Here is a 14,930-nt window from a genome sequence, read left to right as displayed (position 1 = left end):
TTCTTGAAATATACCAAGTCCTTTGCCAAGTTAATATTTTTCTTAGGACTCGTCCTATAATACTTAATATTAATACTTAATACTTAATACTTAATACTTAATACTTCTTTCTTGAAATATACCAAGTCCTTTGCCAAGTTAATATTTTTCTTAGGACTCGTCCTATAATACTTAATACCTAAGGTTTTGGGGATTTTTTGTTTTTTTGGGTTTTTTTGTTTTTTTTTTTTTATTTAGAATACTGGTCAGGAGTCAGTGGAGTGCAACTCAAACTGGCTCAAGCAAAATAAGAAATTTATTAGCTTAATGCATTGAAAGGTCAGGGGATACAACTGACCTGAACGGTTCTAAAGATGTTGTTGGTAATCTATCTCCTCATTCTAGGTGCCTCTGTGATAGGTCCATTCTCAAGCATACCCTGATTCATGGTGACAGATTGCCAGTCAAATACAGACTTATATTCTAACATTTTGTCAACACTAATGGTCAATATCTTTCTCTGACAGAATTAAAGAAGTTACCAAGCTACTCAGATGTGCAGCTAGAATTTTAACCAAAAGTTTTATTGATGAGCCAGGTCCAGTTTCTGCTTCTGATTCAGGAAAGCAGAAAGGAATCTACAGAAACCCCAAACCATATAAACAAAGAATCAAGAAGGGATGACTTCGAGAGGAGTCTCAAAAAATCTAGAACTGTTAGCAGCAGAAAAAATGGATGTTATACAGCCAAAATGTCAGAAAATTGTAACATTCTAGCCCTTGGCTGCCCATAAGGTATGTATACATAATTTTTCATGTATATATTCACTTCTCCATATATACATAATTCTTTAATACCCATGTTTAACAATGTTATTACTGGGCACCTGGGTGGCTCAGTTGTTAGGTGTCTGCCGTAGGCTTGGGCTGTGATCCCAGGGTCCTATGGAGCCCCACACCCTGCTCAGCAGGAAGCCTGCTTCTCCCTCTCCCGCTCCCCCTGCTTGTGTTACCTCTCTTACTGTGTCTGTCAAATAAATAAATAAAATCTTGGGACGCCTGGGTGGCTCAGTTGGTTGGGCAGCTGCCTTCAGCTCAGGTCATGATCCCAGCGTCCTGGTATCGAGTCCCACATCGGGCTCCTTGCTCGGCAGGGAGCCTGCTTCTCCCTCTGCCTCTGCCTGCCATTCTGTCTGCCTGTGCTCGCTCTCTCCCCTCTCTCTGATAAATAAAATCTTAAAATAAATAAATAAATAAATAAATAAAATCTTTAGAAGAAAAAGATGTTACTACCATAGCCTCAAGGAGGTGTGGGGTGAGCAGGGAGTGAGGAAGAGACAAAGACAATGTCAAGTTAATGCATCAAGCTACAAGTCTAATAAAACTTTATGTTATGAATTGGTCAAGTCCAAATGTGCATTCTTTTTGGTGGTACCTCATTATCTGACAACATGTAGTTATACAATAAATTTAGCTACCTCCCTGATACTTAATATAGGATGGTAAAGAACATAAATAATAATTTGCACTTAGAAGAGTGGCAAAGGTAAACCATGGTCACTAATTTGAAGCACACACGGTACACTACTGGTTAGAGTAGCAAGAATTTCTTATCCTGGCAATGCAGTTGCTTGTTCAACCAATGCAGATGTACTCATTCCTACTAACTCAGAAGACCTCACTTGTCTGCTCACCTTCATAGCTTAGATTTTCCATCCAGCAGCTACGCTGCTTTAGCAGCCAACTTCCTCTTACTAAAGCTTAGAACTGCCTTAGAAGGAAAGGAATACAGATCTTTGTTTCTCAGACTTGAAGTTATTCTTGAAGTCTCTTTTTTTTTTTAAGATTTTATTTATTTATTTGAGAGAGAGAGAGATTGAGAGAGATGCATGACAGAGGAGAAGGTCAGAGGGAGAAGCAGACTCTCCATGGAGCTGGGAGCTCAACGCGGGACTCGATCCTAGGACTCTAGGATCATGACCTGAGCCGAAGGCAGTCATTTAACCAACTGAGCCGACCGCGCACCCCTCTCAAAGTAGTTTTCTCAAACCTAACAAATTTTTGGTCAATTACCTTCAATCAACTGGTTGAATTAGCATCAGAGCCAGAAATCTTGTCAAGATATAGCTTAATCCAGATTTCCATCTTTTCAATATCCTAACAACATTCAGTCTCCCAGTATTTTCTTCCCTGTCTTTCAACCATGCCAGCTTGCACCAAAGCTAGCTGCTCTCCTCTAAAACATTATCAAAGGCCACAAAAAAGTGACCAAAAACTAAAGTATCCCCCTAAAGTTACCAACTCAGTAATTCCATGGGCAAAGATACCCAGGTGACAATTTAAAGCAGCTGTTCTGTAATTCCTTAAAAGGAATTGCTAGGGGAAAGCAAAGTCTTCATTGCCTTCTACTCCATTTCAACATTTAAAGTCTATTCCTTACAACATACCATTTCTATTTACTAAAGTCTATGCTAGGAAGGATTCTTTCCATTAACAAGTGACAGAGCCCCAATTTAAAATGACTTGAAGCTAACAACAATAATAAACTTTAAAAGAGAATTTAATGGTTAGAAAATAATCTCCATAGATTATTCTCTCCAGAGAATGCCAGAGGTTCAAGCAGAATCAAGAATGTATTTCTCTCTCTCTTGGGGCACCAGAGTGGCTGTCAGTTAAGCATCCACTCTTGATTTCAGCTCAGGTCATGATCTCGAGGTCCTGGGATTGAGCCCAGCTTGGAGCCCACCATTGGGCTCCATACTCAGCAGGAAGTCTGTTCCAGGTTCTCCTTCTCCCTTTGCCCCTTCCCCTGCTCATGCACATGCGCAAACACTCATGCACAAACATTCTCTCAAATAAATGTTTTGTTTTGTTTTTTTAAAAAGGACATATTTCTCTCTCTCCCCATACTAAGTCAAATTCTAATACAGGCTCCCACAACTATAGGATGATACCAATTTAGCATCCCCAAAAGAATGAGTTTCAGCACAAGTCCTATGACTGACCCTATGACTCCCCTTGAGTTAAATGTTCAACCCTGAGCCAATCACAGTGATTCTGGCCATGCCTGGGTTAGATACCCAGCCCACCTAAACCAGCTGAACTAAAAAACGGCAGGTAAGTGCTTCCTCAAAGGCAACTACAGTGCCCTTATCAAAAAGGGAAATGTATGCCAGAGAGACAAAAACAAAAGATGTCCACTATTCCTGGCAATATGACATACTGCAAAAACACTTTAATTTTTTTTAAGATTTTATTTACTTATTTGTCAGAGAAAGAGAGAGAGAGAGAGTGCACATAAGCACAGGCACAAGCAGGGGGAGGGGCAGTCAGAGGGAGAAGCAGGCTACTCACTGAGCAAGGAGCCTGATACAGGACTTGATTCCAGGACACTGGGATCATGATCTGAGCCAAAGGCAGACAGACACTTAACTGACTGAGCCACCCAGGTGTCCCAATAACTTTTTAATTTCTATTCAAAGCCTTATATGTATTCTTTGCTAATAAGAACATAATCTTTGTCATGTGCTTATACATTTGATATATACATAGGTTTATTGAAACAAAAAGTTCTTATCAGATACTTACTTCTTCCAATGTGTCAGTTTAAAAATAACATTTACCTATATAGTAAGGTCTACATAATGCATACATATTTAACACACATTTCTAGTTACAAAACTAGGCAATACATTAAATGAGTCTCATTTATTTCAGGATCTTGGGTCTGGACGTTACTGTTGACTGCTGAGAAACTGGTCTTCTACTGCCTAATAATACGGTCCTTCCTACTCAAAATGCATTTAACTTACCCAAGAACCAAAACATAAAAGATAAATATGTATCTTCAACTTATGATGTTATGTTCTGATAAACCCATTGTAAGTTGAAAATATCAAAAGTCAAAAATGCATTTAATACATCTAACATTCTGAACATCATTGCTTGGCCTAGCCCACCTTAAACATTTTCAGAACACTTACAGTAGCCTACAATTGGGTAAATCATCTAACATAAAGCCCATTTTATAATAAAGTGTTGAATTATCTCCTGTAATTTATTGAATACTACACACTGAAAGTAGAGAAAAACAGAATGGTTGTATGGGTACAGAATGGCTGAGTATATCAGTTGTCCACCCTCATGATCCAGTGGCTAATAGGGAGGTGACTTGCTGCCTAGCATCACGCGAGAGTATCATACTACATATCACTAACCGAGGAAAAGGTCAAATTCTAAGTATGGTTTTTAATGAGTGTGTTTTACTTTTGGACCATTGTAAAGTCTAAAAATTACTGAGCCATCAGTTAAGGCAAGGACCATCTGTATGCATAAAACAGACTCCTGCCCTTGTGGAGTTCACAGCATAGGAGGGGTAACACACATAAATAACAACAGTAGGAAAATAAATAAATAAAAATATTTGAGAGTGATAGGTGTATCTCTGGAGAAGGAGATACTGGTTCCCCCACTACCCAAAAGTAGAGTATTCTGTGAAACCTTTCAAAAGTCGAAATGCATAAAATGAAGAGTATCTCCCACTCTCCTTAAGTTGGCAATATGCTACTTCACTTTTACAAAAGACCTATTACTAAATAAAATCTTTAAAAAAAAAAAAAAAGGGTTGTACTCTTAACTGACTGAGCCATCACTGTGCCCCTTGGGGCACCTGGGTGGCTCAGTGGGTTAAAGCCTCTGCTTTCGGCTCAGGTCATGGTCTCAGGGTCCTGGGATCGAGCCCCACATCAGGCTCTCTGCTCGGCGGGGAGCCTGCTTCCTCCCTCTCTCTCTGCCTGACTCTCTGCCTACTTCTGATCTCTCTCTGTCAAATAAATCAATAAAATCTTTAAAAAAAAAAAAAAGACAAAAGACCTATTACTGGTACAGTAATGGTTTTTTTTTGTAAAAGCAAAAATCTTCAGATTTTTTTTTGGTTAACAAAAACAGGTATTAACATAGGTCTTTCATAAAAGTGAAATGGCAAAACATCAACTTTTGGAAAGCAGGGGATACCTGTATGCTGACAATGCATGAAATGTGAAAAGTTCAGGCAAAAAATTAGAAGCCTATGAAACTGATGTAAAATAATATTTAAATAAACAGTCAAAAATGTGGATGATTGAATTTTAGGATACAGTAGCACATCAGTGATCCAAAATGGAGGGCGGGGGGATAAGACAAATAGCTCCCTTTGTCATATAATCTTTTCCCCAAAAGTTTCTATTTAAAGACCTACTGCATCTTTAAATGTACAAAGAAATTTTAAACCTAACTTTTTTTATTCCAATTGAATAAATTCCAATGAATTTCTCTATACTGTGTTTGGGGAAAGCATAGCAAACATAGAACCTTGAGATACATTTATTCAACAGCATAGTATTTGCCAAAAACTGACTAGCAATATACAAAATACTTATTTAAAATTAATATGCCTTGATCATAATCTGGCTATAGAGTATTTGCACTTTGCTCTTTTTTTATTCAACTATAATTAACATACAGTGTTACATCAGTATAATGATTCAACAATTCTATACATTTCTCAGGGCTTATCCATACTGCTTTGGTGTCATTCCATGACTAAATGAATCTTTCTGTGGAAAATCTCAGAACTCTTGATGGTGTAACTTCCAATGTTTACAAATGGATTCTTAATTTAATTTGCAATACTCAATAGCAAAAATAAAATAATTCAAGTTAATATGAAATGACTTACATGCCAATGTAAATTAAAATGCAGGAAATTCTCTTTTTATATAGGTAAATGTAATTTTGTTAATATTATGGACTTTCATGATTCCAAGATGCAACTACATATTTTTAAAATAAATTCAGTTCAAATGCAGAATATACCTTTTGTTTGTGAAATTCTATGTTTCTTTAAAGGGAAAATGATTCTGATTTTCAAACTACAAAGGAAAAAACTCTAAGAAAAGCTACTGTCCCATTCAATCACAAGAGAATCACTTAAAAATTCCCTATTAACAAAAATACTATGACTCATATGCAAGAGAGGAGAGTAACTTTGCCCACAAAATCCCGGGTAAGTATCTTATATTGTTTTCAATATAATATGCCATTCACATGTAAAAAAATGAAATTATCAGAGGAAGTATTTTTTTTACAAGATACACTGATATGGGGCGCCTGGGTGGCTCAGTGGGGTAAGCCGCTGCCTTCGGCTCAGGTCATGATCTCAGGGTCCTGGGATCGAGTCCCGCATCGGGCTCTCTGCTTGGCAGGGAGCCTGCTTCCCTCTCTCTCTCTGCCTGCCTCTCCTCTACTTGTGATTTCTCTCTGTCAAATAAATAAATAAAATCTTAAAAAAAAAAAAAAAGATACACTGATATGGCACTGTAATTTGGGGAAAAAAATTTTTAATCAAATGCTATAGAATTATACTACCTAAGACAACTATTCAAACCTGAATTCTTTCACTAAGTAAATATCAATCCTCTATTTTATCTTTTCTAAAACTATGTTTATATTAAAATCTTTGATAAAAAGAAACTTTCATTTATAAACAAAGAACACATGATATTTACATAGCATTTACTTCAAGGAAAGAAAAGCCTTATACAAACATATGTTAAGGGTGTTTACAAAAGAAGCACTCGATTAAGCAGTATGCCTATTTTATAACTGAAACAGGCAACCAAATTCCTTATCTAGAGTTAGGACTCTCTTGTACTGCTACATTAAATAATTCTTCCTAAAGTCAAAGTTTGTTGATGATCAGCTTCTTTCACAGCTACACTGCAAAATTCTTGACACTATAATATCATTGTAACATTATTTATAAATTGATTTACTCATCTTCCTGATTCTGTAAATATAAATATTGGGTGCTATATTTTAACATTTCAAGTTATCAATATCATTATACAAAATATATCCATCTACAATTGAAATTAATCACTTTATTTCTCTTTACATCTGTGATTCTTCGACAAATTCATAACCCACCTGATTAATGGAAACAGCTCTACCTTGGCAAACAAAAGCAGAAAAATTACAGCTATGACTGCGTAGAAACCCTATATTTTACTGCATACTTAAACTTCACTCAGCAAAACTTTTAATTCTTTAGGCAAGGCAAGAGAAAAAAAACACCTGAAAACCATGAATTAGTATTCCCATTTTATCTAGAGATATAGAATGTACATGAAAAATGATAAATATTTTGGCAAAAGTGACTGATTAAGACTGTTTAAGTAGAAACTGTTTTGTTTTGAAGTTTCATCAGTTTCCCTCCTTTCTTTTCTGTCATAAATGGCACTGTGATAGAGATTTCACTATTTCTACCTACTTTTTTAATTTAATATTTTAAATTAAGATTGAAAATTGAAAAAACTCACTTTAGAGATAATATTAGAAGCTTCTAACTTCTAACTAGTCACGAAGCTCCCTAAATGGATTTTACTGATTTACTTATTAACAGAATTGTTTTGATAATTATTTTCTAAATGCCTATGATTTCCAAGTATTTTCAGAACCAGCTTAAGCATGACATTTTTTTCATGAGTATATTAGAAAGATAAAGCCCTAAACCTACAGCTCAAGAAATATTACCCTTCAAGTGATCAATTTGTATTCTAAAATCAATATAATTAACAACTTAATAGCAAATAGCTCCCTTTGTCATATATTCTTTTCCCCAAATGTTTCAAGAACTACTGCATCCTTTAAATATGTACAAAGAAATTTTAAACCTAACCTTTTTTATTCCAAAATCAATGAGTTACAAGGTCTTATGTGGATTTGGGATATAACATTTCAGTATTACCTTATTTCTGATTACTCCAATTAAGCTTAACAGTAAAGCTAATCTCTAACATAATGTTTGCATACTGAGACTTCACGCCAGATTTTTACTGCACTGTAAGAGAGTTAAATTTCTTTTCTATTTCAAAAGAAGTATTTCACTTCCTTTCTTAACCTAACTGTATATGTATAGAACCCCATCTGTTAAGAACTGATCTGGCATACATCACTACTGCTGCAGAGTCCAAACTGGTTACACATTCAAATCAGTTTCCAGCTTGTGAGAGCTCTATTGCCTCTTATCATGTTAAAATGTACTAAGCATACAAACACTTATTAAAATAACCTAATATCACATCACCTAAGGTTAAAAAATGGTATTGGTTAGGTGAAAACTGGAAAAAAAAACTTTATATGTGTTCTTTTAAATTTACAGAAATACAGTACCTGCTAACATACTAATATATTTTGAGATTTCATCTTGCTTGTTTTTTAAAAAGGCAAGTACTGATCTCCTATTTGCAGCTGGTTAAAAGAAACAATATTTCTGTCATTGTTTTGAAAAGAATTTGGTTATATCCAGGTGACATTCCCCCAAACTTACAATGACTTTTTTGGTGATTTATTTGACAGGTAGAGTAGAAAGAGGTGTATTCTATGTAAAAAGTAATAATATAACAAAGCAAACACATATTCTTTGACTTGACATACTAGCAAAAAAGGGGGAAAAAAGCAGCTTTAACTTTTCTGTGAATTTAAGAGGTTCATAAGACCACAGACATTAATCCACGTCTCAGGGCACCACTGCTGTAGTTGCAGCTTTCTTTCAGTTTTCCAATAGATGAAATAAAAATAATTGCTTGGCTGAAAAATCAGACTATATAGGTGTTATAAAATCTCCTTGTAAACATATTTTTACATTTCTGTGACTCCACACCAAACACAAGTCAACTGATCCGCTCCTGATTTAAGCCTTGTCTTCCAAAACCCTACCTTAACAGTGTATCAAAGACTAGATATTGCAGAGGAAACTGCTTTAAAAGCTTTGCTGCAGCAAAACTGCATTTGCAAAACATTAAAAATGAACTACTCTTAATTATCCGTAATTTATGATTCTGCTTTCTTTATTTCTTCTCATTTCTTCCCCTGACATCTTGAACGCTTCTTAGCCTCTCTGTAGATAGCGCAAAACATTAAGTCATACACAGTTCTGCAGTAACTCTTTCTTATCATGAAAGAAACCAAAACCCACGGCTTCATTTAACACCTTGCCTTTAGTCTTGATCCACATGCCACGCTCTCGGAAGGCAACCATAGAAACCAACCTGTATGATTGGGTGCCCTGACATTTTAACACCTTGTGTGCATTTAAAAAAAAAAAAAAAAATGTCTAAGAGGTCAGCATACCCAGGGCAATATTACAAAGAAAGAAGGCTGCCTAAAAAGAGATGGGGCGGGAAAGGGGGGGGGGGCATGCAAAATACAGCCACAACACTCTCCATCACAGCCTCTGAATATATTTAAAGGCAGATGCAAAACTGCATCATTTTCCTCATTTGAAAACATCACACCCCAGCTGCTCAAGTTAGAGCTAATGCGCTTCTCACATTTCGGTAGCACGGGGGAATTTAGGCTCCAGGGGCAAGGCTTTCATCCTCGGAGAGCGACACCACAGACAATTAAGAGTGTAGAAGAAAGAACCCCAGAGAAAAGGAGGCCTCCTCTCCCCCTAACTAAACTCTCAAGTCAACCCACAACCTGCACGGCAAGGAATAATTTCTGCTCATAGTCAGGAGAAGTGATAATAAGCGGTGTTAAGTTGGGCACCGCACTCAGGAGGCAGGAGAGGACCAGAGGAGAGCTGGGAGGTGGCGTGGCTAAGGCTGCACGCAGGCAGGTCACCCGCTGGGCAATACCCGCCCGACGATCGGGGCTCCCAGGGACGCGCAGCGTATGCGACCCTGGGGGTGGAGGTGTGTGGGAGCAAGAGGCTGGGGAGGCAAGCTATGGGGGGCTGGGAGGCAGATGGAGAGCACGCCTTTTCCCTTACCAGGTTGAGCACCGTCTCCACGATGTCCCTGTTGCTGACCTCTCCGACCTGTATGAGTCCAATCAACACTGCGAATTTCATCCGGATGTTGCGGATCGGCACCGAAGGGTTAATCATCCCCGCGGGCAGCACCACCGAGCCGGAGCCGGACGCCCCCCTCAGCTCTCCCATCCCACTGCCCCCGCTGCCGCCACCGCCGCTGCCCACGCCGCCTCCGCCTCCGGCCCCGACGGCGATGAGCCCCACGGGCTGAGGCTCGAGCCCCGGGCCCGGGCCCGGCTTCTCGCTCGCCATTTGCCCCCCTCCTGGGTAGAAGGGAAGAGCAGAGGCGCTGCCTCCGCCGGTACCGTTATACCTGCCTCGGCCCCCGCCCCCCGGCCGTCGCCTCGGAGCCCCAGCATCCACCAGCGCCGCGGCGCCGGGCCCGCTCCCGCCTGCGCGTCAGCCCGGCCCGCTCCGGCGCCCTCCCCGGCGGAGGCGGTGGGTTATTCCCAGGCTTATTCCCGGCGGTGGCTGCGCCGCTAACCGCTGCCCGGCGAGCGGCAGTGCCCGCCCAGCAGCTATACCGCTGTCGCCGCCGCTACCGCTGCCTCCTCTCTCTCCCCCTCCCGGTCCGTCCGGCCCGGCCCGCCCCCCGCGGAGATGCGGCCGCCGCTCTGAAAAGCCCTGAGGGGCGAGCAGCTGGCCACGACGCTGGCCGGTGCTGAAGCTCAGGCTGTGGCCGACGCTACTGACGCTGCTGCTACTGCTGCTACGGGCGCCACTGTTGTTGTGAAGCCCCGACGCCGCCGCTCACTCCGCCATGTTGCCGCCCCCTGCCTGCGGTAGCGGCCACTGCGCCTGCGCAGAGTCTCCGGGGGTGGAGCCCTCGGTGCACCCCCTCTTTTGCCCTGCCCTCCTTCTCTTTTCCACCCACCCACCCCGACACCCCTCCTCCCTCCCCCAACCACCCTGAGCCGATAGACAGGTGAGCAGGTGCATGGGGACCAATGCCAGACCCTGGGGCAAGCTGGTAGAGGCGGGACAGGTAGTGGCTTCCTTGTACTTTTTCCCTAGAGGGTGGATTCTCCCTGTAGGGAAGGACACAGTGAGTGTGTGTCTTGCCTTCGCTGCCTCCTCCTCCTTCCTTCAATATCCTTTTGCTAAGAGGAGGTTCATCATCTTCGTCTTCATCATTGCATCTAGCAGCTGCCACTGCCAGTGCCACGTGCCTTGTAAGGTAGGGGAGTGGCAGACGACCTCTTTCTGCCCCTCTTCGTCCTTCCTCGCAGTACTACCCGCCTAGCGCCCCCCATCCCCCAATTTCCCAAATAAAAAGTGGCTGGCAAAGCAGAAACAAACGCACCACGGGGAAAGATCTTGCATTGTCGGGGAAGGCTACAGATGGAGTGTAATGGGTCTTTTTCTACAGCTATGAAAGAGGCTGACACCTGCACACACAGGCACGACTTAAAATAGAACTTGTCAAACAGTGATCCGCTCTGGATGGAGCTCTGAACAACAAACAGCTCTTGAACTCACCTATCAGCCTAAAAAGGCTGCACTGAGTGACACTATATGGTAGTTTGGTGGGAGCTACATATCCCATATTACAGAAATCTCTTGAGATCTTCAGGTATGATGCCAACTAATGATGCCTCCCTTTTCCTTAGTCATGTACAGCTCAGAGGTTTTTGAAAGTATCTAAAAATACAGGTAATCCTCATCACCAGTCTTAATGTGCAAAACAAAGTATACCTGTATAAATATAAATATAAAACAAAAATATTATTGCTTAAGAAAATTAAACTGTATACAGTAATCTTGCTGCTAGTCCTGAATTAAAACTAAACAGGCATGACTGCTGTTTTCTCCTTTGAAATGAAGGATTAATTTTCTTTAATATTTCATGAAGTATTCCCTTTTCAATAAAGATATATTACAAGCCACCAGAAATAGTTGGTATCTGGAGGTATATTCAAGTCATTCTAATTGTCATCTCAAATAAACAGAGTCAATATACAAATCTATCATAACCCAGTTATTACTCATATTTAACTGGGCCACCTAGTCAAGTTAACTTTCAGGATATTGGAACATGGTAAAATTCTAAGGTATATAGGTTATGTATAACAAAGCTCCTCAAAACCAGCACTTACAATTAGTTTTTAGTTGTTTTAAATTTGCGCTGAATTGGTTGAATTAGCAAATTGAGTTGAATTATTAGCAAAAAAAAAAAATCCTTTTGAAAGAAGTGGTAATTGGTATGTCCATTTATATTAAATAGCAATTGAATTATAAAATGCTTAAATGATTGAAACTGTATGAAAAACTTGCAAAACCAGTAACTTTTAATAGTGTGACTTAGATAAGATATAATTTAAAAACCCTGCAACATATATAACTGCCTATCAAGTCTTTTATTTATAGTGTTGTCTACTTTTATGAGCACAATTTTCATTTGTAAATCAAAAATGATATAACTTCAATATGTAAATCCAGACTGAAAGATCATCACACTAGCTTTTTTTTCACCCTGCTGTGTATAAAAAAAAATATGGCAGCAGGTTCTACCTCTTGCTATTTTTAGACTTCTTGCATGAGTGCTTTGAGAGACAGTGACAACCGGAACTTTCTATTTCCTTTTCAAATGAATAGCTTAACATCATCTTAATATTTTCATTTTAATTTTCTCTGTTTTGTTTCTTAAGCAGTATGTGTGTGCACTTTGGTTTTGTTTTTCTTATTCGTTTTGTATTTGTTCATTTTCCTTTAGTGGAGACAGGGAGTGGGTTAAAAGGATATAACCTTTTCAAAGTAGGAAGACCCTACTTCTGTTGCATACTTAATTCAATATCAGAAATATTTAAAAGAGCTTACCAATTAAAAAATACTCTCCAGCATGCTGTCAGCTCCTTGAAGGCAGTATGGTAGTGTGGAAAATGCACAAGCATTGGAATAATTCTCAAAACTTACCACCTGCACAGTCTACTCAATTTATCAAGCTAGTCTCCTAGCTCCTAGAATACCTACCCCATAAGGAAGTGAGAATTCAATGAATCACTTGAACTCAGCTGCCAGCACATAGTAAATGTGTCCTTGTACCTTTAGTATACAGGCACAATATGTGTTGAATGACCTATAAACACATGTAAAACCAATTATAACCACATACAAGTCTTTATAATTACACAGTTATGTGTTTTCAATACTATCCCCCAAAGCATAAAGTTTAGAAAAGACAGCAGGTATGTTTCTTTTTAGCCTATAAAGCCTATTTCCCGGTAAATGTACAAATAGCTTAGTGTTTGCATTAACAATATTTTTGAAATAAAAGCAGTTACATAATAATAGAACCTACCTAAAATGTTCTTTTTTTAAACTCTCCAGATTAAAGCCATTGTATGTGGTGAATATTAATTTTGTGTACATTTTTACTTGAATAGATGCATACCTCTGTTTTCAAAGGGCAGTTTTTCAAAGATAAGAAGCCCATGCATCTGAGTTCTAAGGAGCAATATTTTTTTAATTTTAATTCCAGTACAGTTAACATACAGTGTTAGATTAGTTTCAGGGGGTACCATAGAGTAATTTGGTATTGCAAATAACATATCAAGAAGCAATATTGCATAGTGGTTGAGAATACATGCTTGGTATAGTAGGACCTGAGTTTGGATTCCAGTTTCTGAGCCACTTACCTGTGTAATCTTAGACAAATGACTTATCTTCAAAGCCATAGTTTATCCAACCCAAAGTAGAGATTCATAGGATTAAAGGATGAAAGGAACTAATACCTTTTTTTTTTAACGACAATATCTTTATTTATTTATTTATTTTTTTAAAGGTTTTTTTTTTTTTTTAAGATTTTATTTATTTATTTGACAGAGAGAGATTACAAGTAGGCAGAGAGGCAGGCAGAGAGAGAGAGGAGGAAGCAGGCTCCCTGCTGAGCAGAGAGCCTGATGCGGGACCCGATCCCAGGACCCTGAGATCATGACCTGAGCCGAAGGCAGCGGCTTAACCCACTGAGCCACCCAGGCGCCCCAAGGAACTAATACCTTTAAGGTATTAATGCAATAACAAGGGTCAGTAAATAATGTTTTCATTCATTGGCTGTGGGAAAACACAATGTTGTGGTTTTCTTTGTGTCTTCAGCTGCTAACATGGCTGGCTTATAATTTCCATTGAATAAAGGTGTTAAAAAAAAAATGAATGAATGAAAACAGCAATTCTCCAGGCTAAACATCCCCATTCCCTTAACATATTCTTTAAAGAACAGGTTTATAGCTATCCTCTAAACTTCAGCTGAAAAGGTGTTCAGGTAAATAGGTTTGGACCAGTATAATATAGAAAGTAACTCTTAAACAAACCTCAACCTTTAGAAATATAATTCCTGTTAATGTAACCCCAAATCAATTCTGTTTAGTTTGGCTCTAGGTTTTACAGCAATGTGACACTAATGATTCATTTAATGCACCAATGATTCCTGTTTGGCATATTGTAGATTCCCAAATAATTTCAGTTCCATTCCCCTCGTTTTAAAATTCTTATCAAATGAAACACCAAGATTTTTGTTTCATTGTTATTGTTTTGTTTTGTTGTAGACATGCTGCTGCTAAGCAGCAACACTCACATATAGATTTTGAGATATAAAGTGCAGAATTGTATGTACATATTTAAATTTAATTTAATTCTATTTCTATCTTATTCCATTTTTCTGTTTAATTTTCCATGTAAATTTAATTTGCTGGGAATTTCTTAATCCTATTTTTATCATGCAAAAATTTTGTCTTATTATTATATTATCTGCAAACTTTAGCACAAACCTTATATATCTTCATCCAAATATTTGATGAAACAGGATACAAACAGCTGTTTTGTCACTAGAAACATTCTGATTGAAATCAATTTACATTTTTCAAACTATAGACCTCAACCCATTTGTGAGTAGTGAAATAGAATTAGACGGTTGCAACCAGCAGTTTAGTGAAACAGAATGTAAAGTATCAAACAGAATGTAAAATATCTATTTTTTAAATTACATACACATATATACACATAGATATGTACATGTGTGCTCACTAGATAATCATGTAAAATGAATCTTTGACTGTAAGTCATAACCAAAAGTTTGAAGATCACTGATTTAAGTTGTTTAT

General features: G+C 38.6%; 1 protein-coding gene across 3 annotated transcripts in view; it reads right to left on the bottom strand.

Moving 5' to 3' along the window:
• The window catches only part of NBEA (neurobeachin), a 682,324-nt gene extending 671,688 nt beyond the window's left edge, over positions 1–10,636 (bottom strand). For all 3 annotated transcript variants that reach the window (XM_059377712.1, XM_059377713.1, XM_059377714.1), the window contains exon 1: positions 9,793–10,636. In XM_059377712.1, coding sequence (XP_059233695.1) covers positions 9,793–10,086 — 294 coding nt within the window. In that variant the 5' untranslated portion in view covers positions 10,087–10,636. The remainder of the gene's footprint in view (positions 1–9,792) is intronic.
• Between the last annotated feature and the right edge of the window lie 4,294 nt (positions 10,637–14,930).

This window comes from Mustela nigripes, chromosome 15, assembly GCF_022355385.1.
Source record: "Mustela nigripes isolate SB6536 chromosome 15, MUSNIG.SB6536, whole genome shotgun sequence".
Taxonomy (NCBI): Eukaryota; Metazoa; Chordata; class Mammalia; order Carnivora; family Mustelidae; genus Mustela; species Mustela nigripes.
The sequence above is the reverse complement of the archived record's forward strand: the minus strand, read 5'-3'. Positions and strand labels throughout refer to the sequence as shown.